The following is a 27238-nucleotide window of genomic DNA, read 5'->3' as shown; positions in this document are numbered from 1 at the left end:
AGAATGACACGGTGACAAAATCCATCACCGTTCCCGTCCCCGCGGATAACCGTGGAAAACCATCTTCATGTCATTCTTTAAAGAGAGAGGGAAGAATCAGAGTATGAATGGCCACAACCACTGACCCGTAAGCTTTGCTTTGAAGAATGCTGATGTAGAAGGACTGAGGTTGAAACAGACACTACAGAATGACAGTCTCTGGTATCCAGAGCAGATATTGTGATGTCATAATGCCTCATTCCACCAGTGCCTAAGAGCCAATCACATCAGTGATGTCACAATGGCTTCATTATCCTTGGCTCCCATAAGAATCAGCGTATGAATGGCCACAACCACTGACCCGCAAGCTTTGCTTTGAAGAATGCTGGTGTAGAAGGACCGAGGTTGAAATGGACACTAGAAAATGACATGGGATTATTTCCCGCGGTTATCCGCGGGGACGGGAACAGGTGATGAATTTTGTCACCGTGTCATTCTCTAATGTACACTGAAGGCCTGATTAAAGGCTAGATTCACTAAGCCCACCGATTGTGTTTGCGATCGTGTACCGACTTGATTTTCCTCCGACCCGATTCACTAACCTCTGAGCCAATCATCCTGCAATCCGATCCAATCCGCGCATGCAAATGAGGGGAAACAGCATGCAAAGTAGGAAGGCAGCGATTCACTAACCAAAATATGAAACACTGACTGGGCTGGCCGATCAACAAAGAAGCGACTGCCGGGGACCAGCCAATCGCGTCCTTTCCCACTGCCGCCCTGCAAACGTTTCTTTAATACTGACCAATAACACTGTTTCCCGTGCATCATAACCTCAAAGCACAAGCAACAAATATGCCTTTAAAAAAAAATGTGTTTTGTCTTTCCAGTTGCAGCTATAGCATCTTCTTTTTATATCTGTGATCAATATTTTTTTGCCCCTTTAGCACACTTCCTGACCGCCACCCTGCTCTCTGCCCCAACTCTCCTCTTGCTGCCCTGCTCTCTGCCCCGACTCTACTTCTCGCCCTTCCCCACAGTGCGAGCCCATGGTTTTAACCCGTGGGTTTAATGCGGGTTTAAACCATGGGCTCGCAAAGTAGTAAAAAAAAGTTTCCAGCTCTGTAAACATGCGCAGACCATCTACACACATAGAAGATGATCTACGCCCGCGTTAGGATCGCTCTCTAGCCGTCCGTGTAGTCGGTGGGGGGGCGTGCCTCCAATCGGCCTACTTTGCATGCAGGCGCGTTGAGAATTGGTCGCCTGGTTTCGGATCACCCATGTATCCGGTTCGTGGGCTTAGTGAATCTAGCCCTTAGTGTGAAGAATTTTATTCTGCGTCAAGGAGAACGGAAAGCTTGTATGGCAGTTTTCAAACTATGTAGATGCTCAATTTTGTTTCTTTGAGAAATAGGACTACACACCTAAATTTAAGAATCTAAAAAGTGGGTGGAGCTGCTGTAATCCAGTGCTAGGTGCCAGTTAGGCATTTTTATGAACGACTTCAATGCTCAACTGTGAATAAAGATTGTATTTCCAATTCTGGCGAGTCCTGGCATTTTATGCAGCCCACTCTTTGGCCGAAACTATGTTGAACTTTAGGCACCTAAAACATAAATGTTTCATTCAGGTGGTCATTGTTTGAATTATACCCTGTTAGTGAATCAGGCCTAAACAACTTCACCATGAGTCCTTGGAAGGTTTATGTTTATAGAGCTGGTACTAATGATAAACCAGTGCAGTAAAGAAGTCCAGATGTTTTCCATGACTGAGACATTGGAAAAAAAGTAAAAAATAATTTATTTTTTTTTTAAAACCCTTCATCTGTAATACTCACAGAGCCCACTAAGGGGAGCAATTCTCTAACTGGGTGTCATGACTTAAATGCCGTGATGGTGCACACTGAACGGCAGTTCCATGAACGCACAGATTCCATTCTAGAATGCAGGTTGAAGCCCAAAGTTGTCTGCTTATAACTAGTATCGTGTAAGCTACATGAAAATGTCGGTAGACAAGCCCGTGTTTTGCCCACACTCCACCCACTTGTGTGCACTTACACGCTCTTTTATAGAATAGTGTGTAATGCACTACACCTTCATTTCTGTAAATGGTGCTTAAAGTTTTGCGCGTCCGTCAGCGTGCGTAACAAATCTCCACGCCCAACTTAATAGTTTAACAAGCCTATTTGGCGCTGACAATTGACAATTAACTCGTAATTGATGTTACTTGGCATTAATTGAAAGTTACGCACACAGCTTGGTATTCGCACTACCCAAAATGCTATGTGTCAATTTAAATGTGCAAATATGAAACGAAGGCGTGGTTAAGGGCGGATCATGGACGTTCCTTTAAGTTTTTAGCTTATGTGCCAATGTGCGCACCACCTAGGCGCGGTCATTTAGATTATATGTTCCTTGGCCTAAATGACTGCGCCTAAAAGTTATGACGCATAGCCAGTGCTAAGCGTGAGTTATAAGTTGTGCATTATTTTTATAGAATCCTACTTAGCGCTATATACACCCCCTGTTTTACTAAGGTGCGCTATGCATTTTAGCGCGCGCTAACGTGTCCATAGACTAACATGCACGCATTAGTGGTTAGCGCATGGTTAGCGCGCGCTAAAACGCTTAGCGCACCTTTGTAAAAGGAGCCCGTAGAATCAGACCTTACATGTGCTCCGTTATAGAATCCCTCACGCATAGTCTCTGTGTCAGTCCTGAAAACCTACTACCTAGGTTGTGTCTCTAGGATGTGCCTCTAAGACTGCTCTAAAGTCACAGTTTCCCGTTTCTTATGAATTTACAGATAGGATGGAAGAGAACTGAAGAATCCTGTTTGTTGAGTCGGATGACTCTTGGGGCTCCTTTTACGCACATTTTTAGTGCGTGCTAACCCCCGCGCTAACCAAAAAACCCGCCTGCTCAAGAGGAGGCGGTAGCGGCTAGCGCGGCCGGCAAATTAGCGCGCGCTATTACGCGCTTTAAAACCGCTAATGCGGCTTCGTAAAAGGAGCCCTTGGTGTCATCTTGCAAAGCAATGTGTATTTTGAGTTTCTTTCCTGCTGACCGCCTATTCTCTTTTTTATTTGAAAGCGCCCAAAGAAAATGAAGAACGAGTTTTCAGGGAGCGAATGCGTCCAAGGAAGCGGCAAGGAGCTGTACGGCGCAGAGTCCATCAAGTTAATGGGCATAAATTCATGGCCACCTACCTTAGACAACCGACATATTGTTCACATTGCCGAGACTTTATATGGTAAAGTACAAGCTACTTTTCTTTAACTTATAAAACTTATGTAATTTCTAACTCAAATACACTTCCCCCTCCCCATTTGCGGTTTCTGCACTCGCGATTTCACATAATCGCAATTTTTTTTCTGGGGAGGGGGAAATTTTAAAAACCCATATTTTTTACCTCCCTGCCGCCTTCCCGGCCTTACCTGGTGGTCTAGAGGGCTTTCGGGGCAGGAGCGATCTTCCTATGCTCCTGCCCCGTGCAGATCGCCATGAGGAAATGGCTGTAGGGAGTTCCCGTCGTAGTCTCGAGAGACTACGGGAACTCACAGCAGCCATTTCCTCATGGCGATCTGCACGGGGCAGGAGCGTAAGAAGATCGCTCCTGCCCCGAAAGCCCTCTAGACCACCAGGTAAGGCCGGGAAGGCGGCAGGGAGGTGGGGATGGGTCAGAGCCGGATAATCGCGGTTTTTCGCCATTCGCGGTCCGGCTCTGCCCGTATCCCCCGCGAATAACGAGGGAGAAGTGTATTGCTTATGTAAATGTGAGTGCTTAGTTACTGTTTAAGAAGCGCTTTCTTAAAGTCATCTCTGTCTGTATCAGATCTCCCCTGACCCTCTTCTTCAAGTCTCTTTTCATACCTGAGGAATAATGAATAATTGAAAACAACGTGGCGAGGGATACTGTTCTAATGGGGAGTGGGGGCAGGTGGAGAGAGTAGGGTTACCAGATTTTATGTCAGTAAAATCCGGACCTCCACCCAGTTCCACCCATCCATGCCCTGTTATGCCTCAGCTCCGCCCTCAGCTCCACCCCCAGCCCTGTCCCCGCTGCCTGTTCCTCGGGCAGGAAGGCATTCGTGCACGTGCAGATGCGACACAATGATGTCATTTGCATGTGCACATGACATCACTGCGTTGCATCCGCACGTGCGCAGATGCCCCCTCCTGACGCGATTTCTTTTCAAATCCCAAAGTGCCGGGTTTTGAAAAGTTGTCTGGACATCTTGTTGTCTTCCTTGTTCAACGGTGACACCTAGTGGCCAGCCTCAGACTTGGCATCCATGTCATTCTGATTCTGGGGGGGACGAAGCTGAAGGCCAGGATGTTTGCCTCACTAACTGGCTGAGTTTGGTGAAGGACATTAAACTAGGTGAAAATACCCCTTTAGTTTTGGATTTAGGGTGTAGCCCATGTTGCCCAGTTCCAGTTGAGCAGGAAGAGGAAGCAGCCAGATATGAGAAGAGACTTGAAGACTGAAGGAAGGAGGGACAGGGGATATATGATACAAATGTTTAAATACTTGAAAGATGCCTGGATTTGAACAGGTTTAGAGTTCTTATCTTGGGCTGGTGACAGGGTATTGTGGTACCAGAAATCAGAATGATATTGAAATACCCGATCTCCCTCTTACAGCTCTGTGTGAGGTAGAGCAGAATTAAAAATGTAAACTAATGAAATTTGAAGTGGCCCCTGTGTGAATGAGACTGCCACAGAAGGACTAGTACTGGTTGCTGGTTTGCGTCCCTTGTACATTCTTCCTACTCGTAAACTGCTCCAGCTCAGTCAGCACAGCGGCTGGGAACCAGCACCATGAACTTTATTAATCATTACCCAATTAATAATTGTCTATCCTTTTGAGCTGGCCATCATGGCAGTAATCTGTCCCTATGAGCGGGCAATCACAGGAGTGATCTATCCCTATGAGCCGGTCATGATGTCAGTGATCCATCCCTATGAGTTGGCTATCAAGGCATTGATCCATCCTCATAGGCTGGCGACATGGCAGTGATCCACCTCTGTAAGCTGACCATCGGGACCCTGATCCATCCTTATGAGTTGGTGATCACCACAGTTATCATTCCCTTACAAGCTTGCCATTTTGAGTCTGGCCTGTAGGTGGTGCTATTGAAAAATGATCAAGGCTTTTTCTCCCCCATGGGCTCTAAATACTGCACCAGCAGCATCATTGTTCCTGGTTGGCCTGGAAAGCAAAATCTTGTCTGGAAATGTGTAGTGGGCCTAGCAGTGCTGGGCTGTTAGTTTTTTTTTTTTTTAAAAGCAGAAAGACTAAAGGTCAATTTATTTCAAATGAAAAGGGCAAACTAAAACAAACAGAGAATGCATGCAGAGCACGGCTCATGGAATTTCTTATCTTATCTTGGCTCTTATATTTCACAGCTACCTTATTTGGACTCTGTGCAGATAACAAATATATCCCCTAACAAATATAGCCCCTGGACAAAGAACAGGGAGATTACAGAATTTCTAAGAAAACATATTCCCCCAACAAGCATGAGACTATATAATAACATAACATTGAATTCAAAGTTAATGAAAATGTATCGAATTTTTTAAAAAAGTCTTCACTGCCTTTCTAAAAGTTCCAAATTGACGAATCAATCTAATTGGTGACGGTAAATTATTACAGACTGTAGCAGCCTGAAAAGAAAGCATCAAGGAAAAAATTTCCTTTTTTTGACTGGACATTTCTGATGGCTGGAAAACTTAATACCAACCCTTGTGTGTGTGTGTATGTTTAATATTCTATCCACAGGATGCCATTGAACCAAGGCAATAAATACTGCCATGTATACCACCATTTCAAAATGACTGGACGTTCCAAACAAAATACAATGAAAACATTTGGGGGGGAAAATTTTGTATAGGATGCCGGTTTCTGCAGCCGCCTAAGAAGCAGCTGAGAATCATACACTGGCGTCCTATACAGAATTGGGTTAGCCCTAAGGACAGATGCCCAACCCCACCTAACTGGCCCGATTCTCTAAGCGGTGCCCATGTCATAGGCGCCGGTTAGATAATTGCGCCTGATCTCTTCCCATCAGCTGATTGTGGCAAGGGAATCCCCCTGCTGCGATCAGCAGAGCATCTACAGCAAGGAACCCCCGAACCCCCCCCCCCCTCCATGAGTTCAGCCGGCAGGAGGGATGCTCAACCCCTCCCCCTGCCATCTCCAAACCCACACCCGACGCTATCTGTGCCAAGAGGGATGCCCAATCCCTCCTGCTATTACCCCCGAACTCCCCTTCGAATTACCCTGGCAGGAGGGATGCCCCCTCCCTCCTGCTGGAACCCCTGAATCAATCCCCTTCCACCCACAATAGGCAGGAGACACTTAGGGCTGCTTAAACTCAGCCAAGGCCACTTCCAGGTGAAACCACGCCCAGCCTTGGGTGAACTTAAGCAGCCCTAGGCGCCTCCCTGCACCCATGACAGAGGCCTGCCCCGGGTTTTTGGGTTTTTTTTTTTTAAGAAAACGTGCATCCCAATTGGCTGGTTAGACAGCAGTAGGGTGCCTACCATTAACTACAATTGGGACGCCATTTATAGAATTTGCCCCTTGGTCAATAATGGGGGTACTCAACATCCATTGCACCCACAGAGCTAGCTCCTATGGGTGCTACTGTGCTTCTCCATGACTAAGAAGCCATGCCTCTAGCCCCTAGCAGCAAACTACATGGTTCAGTCACTAGATGTCATTCCATTCTGACCTTATTCCACCAAAGCCCTTACGAGTTCATGGCAGATATTTCTATTACTGGGAACAACCCCAGTTAAACATAACACAGTGACAAATATTCAAATAGAACATTAACAGTAGAAGATGAGAAATTTCAAGATAATATTTTTAAAAAAAAAAAAGAATGTCTTTAAAAGTTTTCTAAAAATAGCATATTGACCTACTAATCTTATTAAAATAGGGAGATCATTCCAAATGAAAGGAGCCCGAAAAAAGAAGGATGCCTTCCATTGAACAAATGATCTAATTGTCTTTGGTGAGGGAAATTGACGATAGAATTGCTTCTGAACAATATATCCTGTTAGTAATGAAATCAATTCCACTAAATAATATGGCACCTGGCCATATAGAATATTACAAATCATAATACAGAGCTTCAAATAAATCCTTGCATTTACTGGCAACCAATGTAATTGAATAAAATATGGTGTAAACTGTAATCCGACCTTGAACTGAATAGGTAAAGGCGGAATAGAAAACCTGATTAACATAACATATTTAGAGATGGAAAAAATTACTCTCACCGCAGTATTCTGTACAGTTTGTAATCTTTTCAACAATCCTTTAGCACATCCTAAATAAACAATATTACAGTAGTTTATCTGGGAAAGAATAAGTGATTGAACCACAAGTGCAAAATATTTCCGAACTACCCATAATTTCCTTAAAAGAAAAAAATGTTTTGTTTTTTTTTACTAACCAGAATAACGTAATGCTCCAAGCTCAATAAATTATCTAATTGACTGCCCAAAACCCTAGTTTGCATATCAAAAGTGTAATTAATTTGGCCAAAGTATGATAAAAGATCCAATGTAGCCTGATCCTTTGGGCCTAGCCAAAGAACCTTACCCCCTCTTATACTAAGGTGCGCTATGTTTTTTGGCGCGTGGTAAATATTAGCGCGCGCTAAACGCTAATACGTGCATGTTATCCTGTGGACGTGTTAGCAGTTAGCGCATGTGTTGATTTCACGCTAAAACGCTTAGTGCACCTTAGTAAAAGAGGGCCTTAGTTTTTCCTATATTTATCCTCAACTTATGGGTTATAACCCATATTTCTATAGTATCAAGCAGTAACTTAAATGTGGACCAATCAGAATCCTTATTATTCAAAGGCAAGAGAATACTGATGTCATCTACATACATGTAACTGATCAAAACGTTAATTAATATTGGGGACATAGCAGCATAGAAGAATCATCAAAGGAGGAAAAGCCTCAGAACCCCGTTAGGGAAGAACCCTTACATTACATTACATTACATTAGGGACTTCTATTCCGCCTATACCTTGCAGTTCAAGGCAGATTACAAAAGAGCTAACTGGACATTTCCAGTGAAGTTACAACAGTTTGTTTTGTTTTGGGTTTTTTTTGGTTACATGGCAGGAGAGGTAGCTGGATTAATTCCGGAAGAACTTTCAAATTGGATATTAAATTGACTGTACGTTACTGTGTGATATAACAAATAGATTACAGTTAGAGTACAAATAAGATTACATTACATTTCAAGGATCTGAATACTTGGTTGGTGTTTTGGGGAGGAAGAGATTATTTAAGTGGAGGTTTTGGGGGAGAATTTATCTAGGAGGAGGGGGAAGGGTTGGGTTAAGATATCTGGATACATTTTTTTGAAAAGTAGGGTTTTGATTTCTTTTCGAAAAGTTTTGAAGTCGCCCGTTGCCGTCAACAGGTTGGAGATGGAATGGTTAAGTTTTGCTGCTTGCGTCGCCAGAAGGTTATCAAACATCTTTTTGCGCTGAGTGCCCTTGAGTGGAGGGAAGGCAAAAGGGTTCGGAGTTCTTCTTTGTCTTGAGGTGAGGATCTGGTTTAGGCGGTTGTTTAGATAGAGGGGGCGGAGCCGTTTAATGCTTTGAATAATAGACAGTAGAATTTGAATTGAATTCGTGCTTGCATAGGTAGCCAGTGAGAGTCTAGGAAAGCAGTTGTAATATGATCATATTTTCTCAGGGAGTAGATCAGTCTGAGGGCAGTGTTTTGTATAGTCTGAAGTTGTTTTAGCATGTTGGCAGGACAAGGTAGATACAGGGAATTGCAATAGTCCAGTAGACCTAAGACTAGGGATTGGACAATTAGCCTGAATTGTGCTGGGTCGAAGAATTTTCTTATTTTACGTAGATTTCTCATAATTAAAAAAGCTTTCTGGGATGTTTTATTGATTTGGGACTGCATTGTGCAGCATCTGTCTATCATTACTCCTAGGAGTTTGAGTTCGGGCTGTATTGGGTATTTGGTGTTTTTAATTTTCAGTTTTGTAATGGTGGGAGTTTTGGCCTTTTCGAGCAGAAGGAATTTTGTTTTACCTGAGTTTAGTTTCAGTTTGTGGTCTACCATCCATTTTTCCACTGCATCTAGGGTTATTTCCAGTTTTGCTGTAGTGGTGGGCTCTGAGGGGTCGAAGGGGAGGAGTATGTTGATGTCGTCTGCGTAGCTGAAGGATGTAACATTTAAGTTATCAAAAGTGGCTCCAAGAGAGGAAATAAAGAGGTTGAAGAGCGTAGGTGATAGAGGTGATCCTTGTGGAACTCTGCATGGGTTGGACCATGGTTCTGATTTGATATTATTGGGCTTTACCCTGTAGGTTCTTGATTTGAGGAATCCTTGGAACCAATTGTAGACCTTGCCTGAGATCCCAATGGCGTCAAGTATCTGTAGCAGTATGGAGTGGTCGACCAGGTCAAATGCTGCGTAGAGGTCAAGTTGGATTAGCATCATCTGCTGTCGAGCTGTGTCTAGTAGTGTTACAAGTAGTGTTTCTGTGCTGTGGTTGGTTCGAAATCCTGATTGTGAGGGGTGAACTAGAGAGGATAAATCACATCATTGGCACAAAAACCTCTTATAGTCTGAGTTACAGCTGATATTTTCAATCTACAGTATAACGACTTGACAATATTAATGTTGTTTGCAACGCACGTTAGGCAAAAGCAGTCCAAAAAAGAGTTGTTGCTGTTACTAGTGTATGATAAGCAAGTAGCAAACTACCGTATTTTCCCATATATAGGCCGCGGCCTATACATGGGTTTTACAAACCCGTGTATGGGGCGCGGCCTAGTTATATGGGGTGGCCTATATAAAATTTTTAAATCACCCCCCCCGGTACCTTTTTAGGAAGCCCCCTTGCTGGTGCGCAGCTCGGGTCTCTAGCGGTACAGGGCAGCTGCGATCTCATCGGCATCCGGCCTGCCGCCGCACCGCTTGCTGAGTGGCTGAGGTCAATTCTCGCGAGTCCCACAAGAGCTGACGGCCATTCAGTGGGCAGTGCGGGGGCAGGCTGGATGCCGAAGAGATTGCGGCTGCCCTGCCTCGATGGAGACCCGAGCTGCACGCCAGCAAGGGGGCTTCCTAAAAAGGTACCGGGGGGGGTGATTTAAAAGTTTTATATAGGCCACCCCATATAACTAGTCCACGCCCCATACACGGGTTTGTAAAAATGTGGTGAGGGTGGGGATGAATGTAAAAAGCAGGGGAGGGACCAAAAGCCGTATTTTTTTTAAACATAGGCCGCCCTTTTCTGTGGCCTATTCATGGGTGCGGCCTATGCAGAGGGGCGGCCTATATGCAGAGAAATACGGTAGTTGTTAGTACTTAGTATTGCAATGGTGGTTAACAAAAAACTTTTCTGTGGCGTATCTCGGCAGTAAGTCCCCGCCCGGAGACCCTCCAGATGCGGCCCGGAGGTCAGAAAACAAAGTCGAGGCTTTGTGGAGGCAGGGCTAGAGGCAGAGCAGGGCTGAAGGTGGAATGGGGTGTGGCTAGGGGTAGAACGGGGTGGGGCCATGTGTCCGGGTTTCTCCGGACAAAAATCCGGTAACTCTAAGCATATGTATTCATGTGTAGGGTTACAATATGGCTCCAGAAAAAAAAGGACGGATTGAGATATCCGGGTTTTACTTCCATTGAAAGCATGAGGTCTGCGCGGAACCATATCAAAGGCTTTGCTAAAATCTAAATACACTGCATTTTGTGTTCTCCCTCTATCCAGCTCTCTGGTCACCCAGTCATAAAAACGGATCAGATTTCTTTGATAAGATCTGCCTCTACTGGAAATCTGTGGCTAATTTGAACCATGTGCTTTGCCTCAGTTTTCAAAGTGAAAGTACCCAAGTTCTGTGGGAAAATACAGTCGTCCGTTTTCTGTGTTTTTCTTTTTCATGAACGATGCATACTTTTGATAATGCAAATTATGTTTGCTGTTTTCCTCTTAATAAACTTGAAAAACTTGATGTGTGCCTTAAAGTCTGGACCTTGTATACAATTCTCAACATATCGTTTCACTCTGCTAAATCATTTTTGAATTTTAATTTAGGCTTTAAAATAGTAAGCTAACAAGACTTCCAGTTTGGGTCCATTCGTATAAGAACATAAGAACAGTCCGAAGGTCCAGCAAGCCCAGTTTCCTGTTTCCAACAGTGGCCAACCCAGGTCCCAAGCACCTGGCAGGAACCCTTAGAGTAACAACATTCCAGAGCTGAGATTGTGCTGTCATAATGCCTCATTCCACCAATGCCCAAGAGCCAACCTCATCAGTGATGTCACAGTGGTTTGATTATCCTATACTTGGCTCACATAAGAACATAAGAATTGCCATCCTGGGACAAACCAAAGGTCCAGCAAGCCCAGTATCCTGTTTCCAACAGTGGCCAACCCAGGTCCCAAGTACCTAGCTAGATCCCAAGTAGTCAAACAGATTTTCTGCTGCTTATCCTAGGAGTAAGCAGTGTATTTTTCCAGGCCATTTCAATAATGGCCGAAGAACTTCTCTTTTAGGAAATTATGAAAAGCTTTTCAAATTAACTTATTATAGGACTATTTGTGATTTTTGTGTGTAAATACCAGCATTTACATGTATATGTGTCTACATGTAGATAGAAAATGGCTTAGACAGGCTAAAATGACCTACGCCTATGTGGAACAGTTTGTATGTTAGGATTTACACCTGCTCTTTTGCAAGTACCGATTTTTAAAGGCTAAACCCTGAAGGGAGGGATTAAGGGAGTTATCCTCCTTAATCCTCCATTGTTTATTTTCCCCTCCAAAGAATGTTTTGGGGCAATTATAGGCAGCACAAGATGGTAGCAGATGTTCCACGTAGATAGCAGCTCCCTATGGTGCGGGTCTGGGGGCCTCTTCACTCTGTGTTCCTGAATGACGTCACCCAGGGAGGCGGAGCTAGCTCTGTCCTGGGCCCAACCACACTGTTGGAAACACATTTAGGTAAGCCCTGAAGAATCTTCCGGGGCATTTACAGGCAGCTCAAGATGGTAGCAGATGATATGTTGGTTTGTGATATTTTTGTATCGTTGGATTTAATTTTGATTTTATTGGGTATATTCTACTTTAATCGGTTTGTGTTTCACATTGGATGTTTTTGTAAGTGTTCTAGACTATAGGTAAAGCAGAAATCAAAAATAAATTAGCATCAGCCCAGTACTTTTCACTGGCTGCTACTCAAGCTTGTCTAACCCAGTCTGTAGGCGGAGAGTGTAGAATAGTGGTTAGAGCTGCTTTGAGTGCGGTGGTATTCAAGTCCCAGTCTCTTTCCCTGATGTCATAATGTCTCGTTCCACCAATAAAAGCCATCCTCATCAGTGATGTCACAATGGCTTCATTATTCTATACTTGGCTCACTTCTGATATTGTATTGGAAGGGAGTGTGGTGCAGTGATTAGAACTACAGCCTCAGCACTCTGAGGTTGTGGGTTCAAACCCTGGGCATGTCACTTAATCCTCCACTGCCCCAGGTACATTAGATAGACTGTGAGTCCATGGGACAGACAGGGAAAATGCTTGAAGTATCCGTAAAACTGCTTTGAGTGTGGATGTAAAACCAAATCCCAATCCCTTTCCTAGCCGCTCTCTGCTTATATTCTGTTATTCAAATATGACAGCTCCTCTGTGATAACTGCTGTATTGTACTTATTTTTAATTACCGTAAAGCATTACGAAATTCATTTGCTTGGAAGAAAATACTGAAGATAAAAATTGGTCTTTGTGTCGTTGGACAGCTTGTCAAGCAGGTTAGCGATGACTCAAAATACGATAAAATAGTTTCACTCCAAGTCACAGTTTTGAAGAATTGCTCTGTTTTTGATGAATGGAAAACATTTAGGGGAAAATTCTATAAATGTGACGCAAAAGTTATTCTATAATGGGCACTCAAAGATGAGCGCCATTGTGGAAAAGCATTGCAGGCCTATTTCAGTGCCCAAATTTCAACGCCAGGAGTTACGCCTGCTGTAATTCCACTCAATGTTATCCGTACCTCTGGTGTCACCCCCCCAAATCTCCCTTTACGTCCTCACTTCATTCTGTTTCTCTCCTCTTAATTACTGTCCACTTAACCTTCGTGTTCGTCGATACATTATGGGGCTCATAATCAAAATGTTAAAACATCCCCAAAACCAGCCATTTTGAGCCAATCAGGGCCCTCCCACTGCATCCCAAGATTCATTGGGAAGGTGAAGCCTCGCCATTTGCAGCATGCGGCCCGGTAGGCAGGAGGGAGTGAGCTTCCCTCCTGATGTTTGCTCTTCCAAAGATACGGGGGAGGGGGGAAGGGGTTGTGGATGGGGGAGGGGGCCCAGAAATGTTGGGGGGGGGAGGGGCGGAGATGTCAATTGCACTCGATGGCCATTTATAAAATCTGGTCCAAGCTGCTAGAGTGGCTGCTCTGAAAATATTTGTAAAATGTAGCATTTAAAATTGCCAACATTCTGGTTGACAAAGTTTTCCATGTATCTTTCCCATGGTCTCAGGGGCCACGCAAAATTCAGTGGTAAGCCACAGGTTGCCCACCCCTGCTCTGTCCCCTCATTACTGCAACATAAAAGGCATATGAAAACCTTTCATATGCTGAAAGGCTGGAGAAGCTGGGGCTCTTTTCCCTGGAAAAGCGGAGACTTAGAGGGGACATGATAGAGACTTATGAGATCACGAAAGGCATAGAAAAGGTGGAGAGGGACAGATTCCTTAGACTAGCGGGGACAACAAAAACAAGAGGGCATTCAGAAAAATTGAAAGGAGACAGATTCAGAACAAATGCTAGGAAGTTCTTCTTCACTCAGAGGGTGGTGGACACCTGGAATGCGCTTCCAGAAGAGGTGATAGGACAGTGTACGATATTGGGTTTCAAAAAGGGATTGGATGATTTCCTGAAGGAGAAGGGGATTGAAGGGTATAGATAGAGGGTTACTATACAGGATATTAAATGATTAGGGAATAATAGGTTTAGGTAAAGGATCACTTACAGGTCATAGACCTGGGGGGCTGCCGCAGGAGTGGACTGCTTGACCCTTGGTCTGACCCGGCAGAGGCAATGCTTATGTTCTTATAAAACAAGCTCCATGCTGTGGAAACACTGGTCTAGTACTTTGAGATTTGTGAGCTTGGTTAAGGTCAAGCAGAATAAAGGAAGGTTAAGTGATGGCACAGACAAACCCATAACCTGAATGAAGCAGGAGAAAATCATTCCTTTCAGTTCCAGTGTGCTAAAAAAAAAAAAAAAGTGTGTCAATTAGAAAAACAAACAAACTAGTACCATTCTGTAATTGGCGTTTTAATGTGGTATGTTTCTTCTTCTAACATGTATGTTTTTATTTACAGGGGTGTAATAGGAAAACAGGGATACCAATGTCAAGGTAAGAGACCATCTTGACGGTCCTGATATTTGAGGCATGATGAATATTTCTAGAGTAAATGCCACCTAATGCATTTGGCTAGGAAGTTTAGAACAGTAACCCTTGTTACAAGGGTGCTCTCTCCCCCCCCCCCCCCTCCGGATGAATAAATCTGGAAAAATCCGCTGATAAGTCGAATGACAGATGGAAGGCTCTCTAAACTTCCTGGGCACCTCATCGACAACGTCTAAATGTCAAATCTGCGAACGCTTTCTTCCTACCCCTATTTGTGGTTTATCTCAATGACTCACACCGAGTCCCTGTTATTCTTCAGAATAGCATCGTTACGTTGTGGGGATGACAGAGCTGATGAGCGTAGCTGTGCAATTGTCATGCTCTGGATCCATCAGACTATCTGGAGGAAAGGATAGCAGCCATCTGTTCCGAAAGAGTTTTTGCTTTGCATACAAGGGGGGGGGGGGAAATGGTATGAGAATATTTCAAAAATCAGTGAAAAAACAATCAATAAAATTCCAACTTCTTAAGTTCATAAATATATAAATAAATAGATTTAAAAATTCCCAAATTCATCAGTTCTGAGAGTTCAAAAATTTTTTACTACTACTGATTTTTTTACTACTGATTTCCTATTAATTGAGGAACGGAGATACAATGGTGATTTGATATGATTTTTTAAACCCTCAGAACTGATGAATTTAGGAAGTTGGAATTTTATTGATTGTTTTTTCACTGATTTTTGAAGATTCTTTGTCACTGAATTTTGTGGGGGTTTTCAAATACATCTTTCCCTCCTTCCTACACCGGATGCACGTCTGCACTTTATATTTATTTAAGATTATTGATTAAATGCTTTATAAAAAAAAAACAAGGGTTGTCATGATGTACAGGGCAGCGTTTATTTAGACCAGGGGTCAGCAAAGTCCCTCCTTGAGGGCCGCAATCTAGTCGGGTTTTCAGGATTTCCCCAATGAATATGCATTGAAAGCAGTTCATGCACATAGATCTCGTGCATATTCATTAGGGAAATCCTGAAAACCCGACTGGATTGCGGCCCTCAAGGAGGGACTTTGCAGACCCCTGATTTAGACCTTCGGGTCTGGTGCTAGTCACCTATGAATACCTGCCTGGGTCATCTGGTCATTCGTAGGGATAATTGAGCCCGTACTGAAACCCCTTTATTCAATAATTGAAATAGTAGTGCAGCTGTCATCTTTGTGTTGGATTTAAAAGGAGAATCGTACCAATTTTTTACAGTTAAATATATGGGGGCAGTTTAGTGGTTAATGTGAAGTGTCCTGCTTGTGCTTTTTGGCAACGCTGCTTTGTTCAGAATCTTTTAAGTACCTACTGCAGCTATCAGAGATATTGTATTAAGGCTATAAACACTGCCTAGCCCAGACGTCGGCAGGAGCAAATAAGCTGCAAGAAGAAAAAGAAAAAGACTTTGGGGAATCGGCACTAATAAAGCAGGCCAGAAAAGAGCAGACAAAGCTTATTTGCTCCTTTCCGGCACGGTTCATAGACAACCCCGCGAAAGGCAAAGGCGCGCGCCGACAACTGAGCGCAAGATGGAGGCGCGCACCGAAGAAAATTACAGTTTTTAGGGCTCCGACGGGGGTTTTTGTTGGGGAGCCCCCCCAGTTTACTTAATAAGTTTCAAGTTTATTTTTTCAAGTTTATTTAACTCTTGATGGATCGCCTATTACAAATATTCTAAGCGATGTACATAATATAATAAAACAACTTTAAACTTATTAATCCAAAAATAACTAACATGAAAAGAAGGAAAGGGGGTGTAGTTACAATAAGGGAATGGGAAAAAGGAAAAAACAAAAGGTAGGGTAAAAATTACAGAGCACTTTTGTGAATATTAATTAAAACAAAATAAATCATTTAGAATTATTAAAGGTCATAGGCATCCTTAAACAAATAAGATGCCGGCATTGTGGGGGGTTTGGGGGGTTGTAACCCTCCACATTTTACTGTAAACTTAACTTTTTCCCTAAAAACAGGGAAAAAGTGAAGTTTTCAGTAAAATGTAGGGGGTTAAAACCCCCCACAACGCCCCCACAACGCGGCGCGATCTCTATTAAGTAAAGTGGGGGGGTTCATTCCCCACGCCTCCCCCGTCGGTGCCCTAAAAGCAGTAATTTTCTGCGGCGTGCGCCTCCACGCTGCACTCAATTGTCTGCGCGCGCCTTTGTCCCGGCGCGCTTTTGACCTGACACCTTCCGGCACTTTTACCAGCAGTCAGGACCCCTGACGAAGGCATAGTTCAGCCGAACCACGGACCGTGTCGGGCCCAAAATGTGCTGCCATCTTTGTGAGCAAATAGTTGTTTGTGGTCTATGCATTATTTTTTTTTTATCAAACACACGTTTTTAATTTTCATTGTTTTTCGATGCTTTTATAACGGGACATTCTGTTACTTTTAACAAACTTTTCCTGCAACATCCAGAGACCACCCTGTTTGTTTGGATTTTCCTGCTGGAGTGTGGAACGCAGGTCTGTCTTTTTGTTGTTGCTTTTCCCAGAGGTAGATGCTGGGAAGATCCATGGTAGACTAGTAGTCTGTAAAGGGTGCTTTGCTTGGAGCGTTCTAACATAGTGTGGGTCTCGTTCCTAACTTTGGGTACAGCACTTAACGCCTGCTGAAACCCAGTATAAATGTTGACATGGAACTAATTGCAGTTGGGTACAAAATTGACTATAAGTTCAGGCCTAATTTTTAGGAATGACCCTGACCTTCTCATGGCCACACAAGGTTCCGTTCTAAGCGCTATTCTATAAAGGTTGCTTAGTATTAAGCGATCTTTACTGAATTGGCGCATAGAGTAGATCTTAATGGCGCCTAACTTTGGGCGAAAACAAGAGACTTGACCCAATGATCTCCACAGATAAATCCAAGAAGAAACAAAAAAACAATGTGGAGAAATGATGTTCCTGAGATGGATTTTATTAATATTAAAACTTGACAAACCACATGAAAACCTCTAGGACGCAGTCCGCTGAAAAGCTTTGGACCCTGGACCCAACAAGAAACAAAAAAACAATGTGGAGAAATGATGTTCCTGAGATGGTCCAAAGCTTTTCAGCAGACTGCGTCCTAGAGGTTTTCATGCGGTTTGCCAAGTTTTAATATTATTTTAATATTAATAAAGTCCATCTCAGGAACATCATTTCACCTAACTTTGGGTGCCATTTATTGAATCTACCCTTATGTGCACATGCCTCCAAATTCTATATATGGCGCTGTAAGTTGCAATTACAAATCAGCGCCAATAATTGGCAATTAATACCTCATAATTGGTGCTAATTGGCACTAGAAGTTACGCACACAACTTGTTAAGCGCATTCTATAAAGAGATGTGTGGCCAGGGGAGGAGCATGGGCGGATCATCGGCATTCCTAAAGCTTAAGCGCACAAAAGTACTGCCATACTGGGACAGATCGAAGGTCCATCAAGTCCAATATCCTGTTTCCAAGAGTGGCCAACCCAGCTCGGGAGGGGGTGGGGTGTTCCGGCAGGAGGGACTGGACATCCTTCCTACCATCAATGTATTGAGGGGAGGGGTTCCGGTAGGAGGGACTGGGCATCCCTCCTGCCAGCGATCTTTGAGGGGGGGGGGGGGCAGTGCCGGCAGGGAGATCCCTTGTTGCGATAAGCTCAGGGGCCATATCTGTTTACAGTTTCCTACATTGTAGGCATCTACCCCTGGCCTAGGGAGGCACATAAGGCCAACTAGGCCCACCTAAGGCTACATTTGGGCCAAGGCACGCCCACGCTTCGCCTTAGGCGAGCTTAGATGGGCCTAAATGCTTCCCTAGGGGGCCTGCCTCGGGAGGTTTTTTTTAAAAAAAAACCAACGTGTTTCCCGATTGGCTGGTTAGGCAGCAGTTGGCCGCCTACAATCAGGATGCCATTTATAGAATTTGGCCCTTAGTGCCCAGGGCCACAATAGAAACCTCTACCGCAGCTTAGTAAAAGAGGGCCTTTATTAAGTGGTAGCATTTGTAGCTTCTTTAGCTAGTTCAAAAATCACTCAGAAAAACTTTTTAAATAGTTCTTTAGTTTATCTAATCTAATCTGGGATTTATGAGTTGTGCTAAGCCTACAAAGGTTCAAGGCAACTTACAATATAGTTATAGAGGATGATTAGAGACTCATTACAGTATAAGGATGCTATAGAAATAAATTACAAGATTTCGATATTCTTTGAAGTAGTATCTTATATCATAGGGATCACAGGAAAATTGATGACTCAAATTCAGGTTCCTAAACTTATGCTCTATAATTTCCATTTTATTCCATTATGCCATAAGATCTTTAACCAGCACAGTTTTCACAGTCTCAGTCTGTTTAATCCTATATTCCATGTCCTTCAATTGGGTTCATAGACAACAACGCGGAAGACAAAGGCGTGCGCCGACAACTGAGCGCAAGACGGAGGCGCACGCCGAAGAAAATTACTGTTTTTAGGGGCTCCGACGGGGGGTTTTGTTGGGGAGCACCCCCAGTTTACTTAATACAAATTGCGCCGGCGTTGTGGGGGGTTTGGGGGGTGTAACCCCCAACATTTTACTGTAAACTTAACTTTTTCCCTAAAAACAGGGAAAAAGTAAAGTTTTCAGTAAAATGTGGGGGGTTACAACCCCCCACAACGACCCCACAACACGGCGCGATCTGTATTAAGTAAAGTGGGGGGGTTACCCCCCCACGTCCCCCCTGTCGGAGCCCTAAAAACAGTAATTTTCTTCAGCGCGCACCTCCGCGCTGCGTTCAGTTGTCTGCTCGCGCCTTTGTCCCGGCGCGCTTTTGACCTGACACCCTTCAATTGAGCCCACTGTGCTGAGGCAATGGCTTCCAATGTGTTAACCTGATTCCTCTAAGTTATTACCATAACTCTCTCATTCATTGTTTGTTCCAGTTGCATCAAAGCAGTCCAGACAGAATCCAGGGTTATCTTATCAAGCTTCATGAACTTCAACAAGCTCAACTTTACAGGAGTTCCCTCTGGGCGAGAATGTTTCATGCCTTCGGCATCTCCCTCTTGTAGCTTTCAGATCACCACTTCTTTTACCAAGTCTTGCTTGTTGCTTCCATTGTATGCATTTCCAGGGTCACTTGGCAGTACTGCCACTATTGCTCCATCGATTGCAATGCAGACTCCACTTACTGCGTCTGCAGGTCCAGGACCAAGATGAACCTGTTCCAGTCCCCCAGTAGACGTTCCGAGTTGAGGAGGTGGGCGACGGTTTTCGGAGCTCAAGGTTGCCTCAAGTTGGAGGGAATCTCCCTTAAAGCAAGTCACGATCCCGATATTTGTGTCACTGCTACTGCTCGCATTGACTGAAGAATCATCTCTTGGGTCTTTAGTGGGGGGGGGCCTTCCTTCTCTTTGATGCCCGCTTCTATTTTTCCATTCTTGAATACCAGGGAAAAAAAAAATCCACATTAAGAGAAGCTAGTGCAGGAGCTCAACGTCACACATCCTACTCCATCAACGCCATTTTGCTTCTTCCTGATAATTCCTAATATTATATTTGTTTTCATGCCCTTGCAAACTGAGATGAGGGTTCCAGTGTATCCTCAACAATGATACCTATAGTAGCTATAGTTCCGGTTACTCGTTTCCACATGTATCACTGTGCTCTTGCTCACATTAAATATCATCTGCCATTTTGATACACAGGCTCCCCGTCATGCAATTTTTCACAGTCTTCTTGTGATTTAACAACTTTGAACAACTTTAAATTATCTCCCTAGTTGTTTTCATTTCTAGATCATTGATAAATGTTAAAAAGTAGTGGTTCCAGTACAGACCTCTGGGAAACCCCACTATTTACCCTTCTCCATTCAGAATATTGACCATTTAACCCTGCTGTCTGTTTTCTATCTTTTAATCAGTTCTTAATCCATAATAGAACATTAACTCCTATCCAATGAATTTCTAATTTCCTCAGAAGTCTTTCATGAGGTACTTTTTCAAATACCTTTTGAAAATCCAGATACACAATATTGACCAGCTCAGCTTTAGCCACATAAGAACATAAGCAGTGCCTCCGCCGGGTCAGACCATAGGTCCATCCTGCCCAGCAGTCCGCTCCCGCGGCGGCCCAAACAGATCACGACCTGTCTGAATCACCAGAAGGGGCCCCCTTGCCATCTTGGTTTCCCATTGAGTCCTATCTTCCCATCGAAGTCCTAACCCTCCGGTCTTGCACATGCACAACCTGGTTGGGTTTCTATACTTATTACCTGGTTAGCTTTCTATACCTGTGTTACATCCCAGCACCTCTCTCAGTATCCCACGATCCCTTTATCCCTCAGGAATCCATCCAATCCCTGTTTGAATCCTTGTACCGTACTCTACCTGATCACTTCCTCCGGTAGCGCATTCCAAGTGTCCACGACCCTTTGTGTGAAAAAAAACTTCCTTGCATTTGTTTTGACCCGCTTGAAAGAAGCATAGTAGATTGGTGAGGCTTTATCTCATGAATTCATGCTATGTATATGCTCTGTAATTTTGCTCTTTATAATAGTCTTCCATTTTGCCCAGCACCAGTGTCAGACTTGCTGGTCTATAATTTCCCAGATCACCTCTGGAACCCTTTAAAAAAAAATTTGGCATTATGTTGGCTTGGCAACCCTCCAGTCTTCCAGTACCATGCTGGATGTTAAAGATAAAATTACAAAATGCTAACAATAGCTCTGCAAATTCACTTTTTTCAATTTGAATGTATGCCATCTGGTTCAGGTGATTTGCCACTTTTCAATTTGTCAAATTGCCCTATTAGATCTTCCAGTGTTACAGAGATTTGTTTCAGTTTCTCTGACTCATTAGCATTGAATATTATTTCTGGCACTGGTATCTCTCCCACATCTTCCTTGGTGAAGACAAAAGCAAAGAATTCATTTAGGGGTTCATTTTCAAAGCACTTAGACACACAAAGTACCATTAATTGTTTATCTAAGAGTGTTTGGGCAGACTGGATGGACCATTCTGCTGTCATTTACTATGTTACTATGTTACTAAGTGCTCTGAAAATGAACCACGACAACTCTCAGCTATGGCCTTGTTTTCCTTGAGTGCTCTTTTTACTCCCTTGGTCATCTAGCGGTCCAACTGATTTTTTTTTCCCCCCAGCTTCTTGCTTCTAATATACCTAAAAATATATATTTTACTAGGTGTTTTTGCCTCCAATGCAATTTTCTTTTCAAGGTCTATCTTTGCCTTCCTTATCAGCGCTTTGCTTTTGATTTGCCATTCCTTTTGCTGTTTCCTATTAGTTTCAAGTTTCAAGTTTATTAGGTTTCTTGATTAATCGCTTAATCAAACTTCTAAGCGATGTACATTTTAAAATTTACATTTGTTAGGTGACAATACAATAAATAAAAATACTTAAAAAAGGACAAAATTACACTCAATTTAACATATTCATAGCATTAGGTGAGGAGGAATGAAATACAATTCTTTAAAGTAAAGAGAGGACATTAAGGGAAAATACAAGAGGATAACAAATATAAGAACATAAGAACATAAGACTTGCCTCTGTCGGGTCAGACCGGAGGTCCATCGTGCCCGGCAGTCCGCTCACGCGGCGGCCCCTCAGGTCCAGGACCTGATAGTGCTCCTACCCTAAAACTCACATATGCTTTTCGCTTTTGTCCTGTAGTGTAACCTTCTATCTATACCCTGTAATCCCCTTCTCTTTCAGGAAGTCATCCAGTCCCTTTTTGAAACCCAGTATTGTACTCTGTCCTATTACCTCCTTTGGAAGCGTGTTCCAGGTGTCCACCACCCTCTGAGTGAAGAAAAACTTCCTTGCATTCGTTTTGAATCTGTCCCCTCTCAGTTTTTCTGAGTGACCTCTTGTTTTTGTTGTCCCCGCTAGTCTGAAGAATCTGTCCCTATCCACCCTCTCTATGCCTTTCATGATTTTATATGTCTGTATCATGTCTCCTCTCAGTCTCCGCTTTTCCAGGGTAAAGAGCCCCAGTTTGTCCAACCTTTCGGCATATGAAAGGTTCTCCATTCCCTTTATCATCCTAGTTGCTCTCCTCTGGACCCTCTCAAGTATCGCCATGTCTTTCCTAAGGTACGGCGACCAGTATTGGACACAGTATTCCAGATGTGGTCGCACCATTGCTCGATACAATGGCAGGATGACCTCCTTCGTTCTGGTAGTGATACCTTTTTTGATAATGCCCAGCATTCTGTTCGCTTTCTTTGAGGCCGCTGCACATTGCGCCGCTGGCTTCATTGTTGTATCCACCAATACCCCCAGGTCTTTTTCTAGGGTGCCTTTCCCCATCTCCCTTCCTCCCATCGTATAGCTGTACATGGGGTTCCCTTTCCCGATGTGCAAGACCTTACATTTCTCCACATTGAAGCTCATCTGACATCTTTTTGCCCACTCGCACAGTTTGTTCAGGTCGCTCTGTAGTTCTTTGCATTCCATAAAAAATATAATAAAATAGAGTAGGGTAGTAAGATAATAAAATTAGTTTGCAAAGGCATCTTTGAAGAGAAATGTTTTTAAGTTACTTTTAAACTTTCCAAATTCCTTTTCTTCCCTTAAAGATATAGGGAGAGCATTCCAAGTCTGCGGTGCAGTACATGAAAAAATAAATTTTCAATCAGATCCTTCTTCCACTTCTGAAGGATTTTCTTTTAGCTCTACTAATTCCCTTCCCTTCACTTGTTAACCATACCGGCTGTCGTTTGGTCTTCCTTCCTCCTTTTCAATACATGGAATATATCTAGTCTGGGTTCCCAGGATATTTTTTAAATAACATTCATGCCTGACGTAAATTTTTGTCCTTTACAGCTGCTCCTCTAAGTTTCTCCTCATATTATCATAGTCTCCTTTTTTTTTTATTTTTTTTTTACTCTAGAATGTCGGATTGGCTTACGGATTAGAGCAACATGGTATGAGCCAGGGTTCAAATCCCATTTCACCCACTGCTGCTTTTTGTGTGGACAAGACATTTAACCCTCTATTGTCTAGGTACTAAATCACATATTCCTGTATAATAGGTTGATGGCCAGTTAATGTATGTGAATTGGAAATAGCACACATTGTTTGTCATTAATGCAAAAACATTGTAGTCTAATGCATGTTTGTTTATTTCTCACGCGCCCTTATCCAGGGCGAGTTACATATTAACATACAAAATAAAACATTTACATGTGTCGCAGGCAAAGCATCTCCTTATACAAAATGACTAACACAGCTTGCTGTAAACTTTTTAAGCTGCATTATACATGGAAAGTTAACAGCATCTCCAGAGGGGTTAATTTTATCCAGGAGTGCTGGCCTACTTCTGGGACTCCAAGAATCCAGCGTAAATCTCCAGGGCAAAGTCCTAAACTGGTTCTCTTGTTACCCCGAAGCTAAATCTGGTGAGGTTTCACTTGGCTTTATGATCGCCCCGACTTTGCGTTTAAGCTGCAAGATGCCTCGAGGCTCCATCCTGGCACCTATTTTATTTAACACTAAGTGCACTTGTCTTACTTATCCCAAATCATCACAAACAAGAGGGAATCAGTAGTGGAGCAAAACAGCAAAACAAGAAGAAAGCCCAGTGGGCCTCAGGAATTGGTGTGAAGGAACAATCTTTATTTGTAGAGCTGACATAGGCTGGGTTTTGGCGCTATGCCTGTCTCAGGGGTCATATTATAATTCCAGCACATGTAAAATTACTATCCAACAAAATCTTCCACTATAAAACTATAACTGTTGTCTTCCATCTCTGGCTTAGTTCTTTCTAGCATGGCCTCCCAGTTCCACTTAAAAAGAACTTATTGTATTTTGGATGCCTTTATTGGGCAGTATTATTATATCACCCTGAGTCAGGCATAGTTGTGAAATACTGCTTGTGTTGAGTCTACAAATAAAGATTGTTCCTTCACGCCAATTCTTGAGGCCCGTTAGGCTTTTTTATTTTCGCTATCCAAAATCCTAATATCAGTGGGTATTTTTACGCTGAGGATGGCCATCCTGACCTTTCCCCTTTAAGAGGGCAATTTTATAAGTGGGCACCTGCACTTAGACGCCCCATTGCTACGCAATAAAAAGCACATGGCATTAGGCACCTAGATTGGTGCATCTAGCCAATCTAGGCACCTAACTTACCCCCCCCCCTTTACAAAACAGTTGCGTTGTTTTAGCACCAGCCTTGGCAGTAACAGCTCCGACGCTCATAGGAATTCTATAGCCGGCACTAAAAAATGCGCTACTGTTTTGTAAAAAGGAGGGTGGGGTTAATTTTTTAATTGGTTCAGTCGGCACTGTTACTTGAACAGCACCATTAAAAACCAATAAGGAAATTAATTTTCAGGTAGGTGCCTAACTTGGTAGATGCCATCATGTAGGTATCTATACCAAGGTGTCTACTAGCACCTACCCACACCTAACCAAAAAATATGTGTGGTTAAGGGTAGAGTTTGGGCATGGAGTTTGGGTCAGACTACCCAATTAACTCTACAATCAAAATCCTTGGTGTCATCTTGGACCAAAGCCTGACTTTTGAGGATCACACCAATGCTCGGGTTAAAAAAATGTTTTTTTTTTCATCTTATGGAAACTTCATACCATTAAACATTACTTTGATTTCCTCTCTTTTCGACTGCTGGTTCAATCTTTGATCTTAAGTACCCTAGACTATTGCAATATTATGTACTTGGGATATTTTAAGAAAACCATCAAACAACTAAGAATCATCCAGAATGCTGCAGTCCGTCTCATCTTTGGCCTCAAGAAATCGGATCGTGTAAGGTCATATTACAAAACACTACACTGGCTGCCTGTGGAAGCAAGAGTCATCTTTAAGTTTGCCTGCCTTTGCTTGAAAACCATAACAGGTTCATCCCCAATCTACCTGTGTCACCATTTCGAATTTCCAGGCACAGCCTATACACGTAGGGTTTACTTGTTCGCTTTCCCATCCTTGAAGGGCTGTATCTACGGTGTCAGGTCAAAAGCGCGCCAGGACAAAGGTGCGCCCAGACAATTGAGCGCAGCGCGGAGGCGCGCGCCGCTCAAAATTACTTTTTTTAGGGCTCCGATGGGGTGGGGGGAACCCCCCCACTTTACTTAATAGACATCGCGCCGCGTTGTGGGGGGGTTTGGGGGGTTGTAACCCCCCACATTTTACTGAAAACTTCACTTTTTCCCTGTTTTTAGGGAAAAAGTGAAGTTTACAGTAAAATGTAGAGGGTTACAACCCCCCAAACCCCCCACAACGCCGGCGCGATGTCTATTAAGTAAAGTGGGGGGGGTTCCCCAACAAAAACCCCCGTTGGAGCCCCTAAAAACAGTAATTTTGAGCGGCGCGCGCCTCCGCGCTGCGCTCAATTGTCCGGGCGCGCCTTTGTCTTTCGCGCCGTTGTCTATGAACCGTATCTACAAGAGATTCCTCGATCGAACAGTATAATTCCAAGCAGGCAAATGGAACAAACGTTTGACCAACTTTATTTCAAACGCACTCTCTGATCAAACTTTCAGGAAGCCAATCAAAACTTATCTCTTTGACAAATTTCTCTGACTCCACCTCTGCCCTGATGCGTTCCTAAAACACTCCCAGATAAACTCGATTTATCTTAACATGCAAATGTCATTTTGAAAGTTTTTTGCACTATCGCTGTCTGTATACAGCCTCTTCCTCTGTAAACCGCTCTGAACTATTTGTGATATATAAAAATAAAGTAATGATTATTATTATTATTATTGTTAGGTGCCGGTGAGGCAACTGCCTTAGGCATCAAGAATTTAGGCCAAGAAAACTCCGGCCAAATATATGTCGCCTAAATTTTTGATGTCTACCAACACCTAACTTGAGTAAAGCGCCATTAAGCATGATTCTGTAAATGGCCCCTAACTTTGAATGGCACGCGGTAAATTTCTCCTCATATTATCATATCAGTTGGCTTGTCGAGAAAATAATCTGTTTTACCATGTTTGCCATTGTATTCTTGTGATTTATTAGTTGACACTTGAAGAGAAGAAATTCTTTTATTATCTTTTTATTTATTTTTTTTATTCTTTTTATTTATTTAATTAGATTTTATGATATGGTTTCTTTTTATCTTATGTATGTTTTAATTGATGTAAACCGTTTAGTTTTTTTTTTTAATAAATGGCATCAAAAAATTTTAAATAAATAAAACGCCATTTTCCCAGGCGTTTTACTAAGTTAGGCACCATTTGTCGTAAACACCGTGTGTCGTAGGCACCTTTTGTCGCAAACGCCATTTGTCACAGACACGGTGCGTCGCAGACTTTTCAAGTTGCTGGCACACGAATCTCAGGGCTGCAACTGGAGGGCACCAGGAAACGCGTGGACGTCGCCACAGTGACATCAAGCGCATGCACGGATGTCTTCCAACCGTGGCCCTGAGTCTCCTATTAGCACTGGTGGGGGGGGGTGCTGCAGAAGGAGAGGTGAGAAGAAGGAGCAGAGGCACTGGCGAGGAAGAGAGGCGCAGGTGCCGGTTGACTGACGATAGAACGTGCCTCTCGCTGTGAGAGGCATGACCTGTAAGCAGTCATGCTCGGGACACACTCGTGTGCCTCAGCATACAGTTTGCGATACACTGGTTTATAAAATCAAGCCATGAGGGCCTATTCTATAGTGGTAAGTATTCAAATCAAATCAGGCCCATAATAGCTCTTAGCAGATTGTGAGATCTATTATGAGTCCAAATTGAGGAACGAGGTGCAGAACAAAATTCATTTCCTTGCCTGACTTGTAATACCAACCAAAAGTCCTAAATTTAGAGTAGGCAGCCATTGAACCGAGGCTGAAATTTGGGCTGTGACTTACCAA

General features: G+C 43.3%; 1 protein-coding gene across 1 annotated transcript in view; it reads left to right on the top strand.

The window, feature by feature from the left end:
- The window catches only part of PRKCE (protein kinase C epsilon), a 736834-nt gene that overhangs the window by 405731 nt on the left and 303865 nt on the right, over positions 1-27238 (top strand). Inside the window, exons 3-4 of the mRNA XM_033935756.1 lie at positions 3075-3234; positions 14372-14406. Coding sequence (XP_033791647.1) covers positions 3075-3234; positions 14372-14406 — 195 coding nt within the window. The remainder of the gene's footprint in view (positions 1-3074; positions 3235-14371; positions 14407-27238) is intronic.

This window comes from Geotrypetes seraphini, chromosome 3, assembly GCF_902459505.1.
Source record: "Geotrypetes seraphini chromosome 3, aGeoSer1.1, whole genome shotgun sequence".
Lineage (NCBI taxonomy): Eukaryota > Metazoa > Chordata > Amphibia > Gymnophiona > Dermophiidae > Geotrypetes > Geotrypetes seraphini.
The sequence above is the reverse complement of the archived record's forward strand: the minus strand, read 5'-3'. Positions and strand labels throughout refer to the sequence as shown.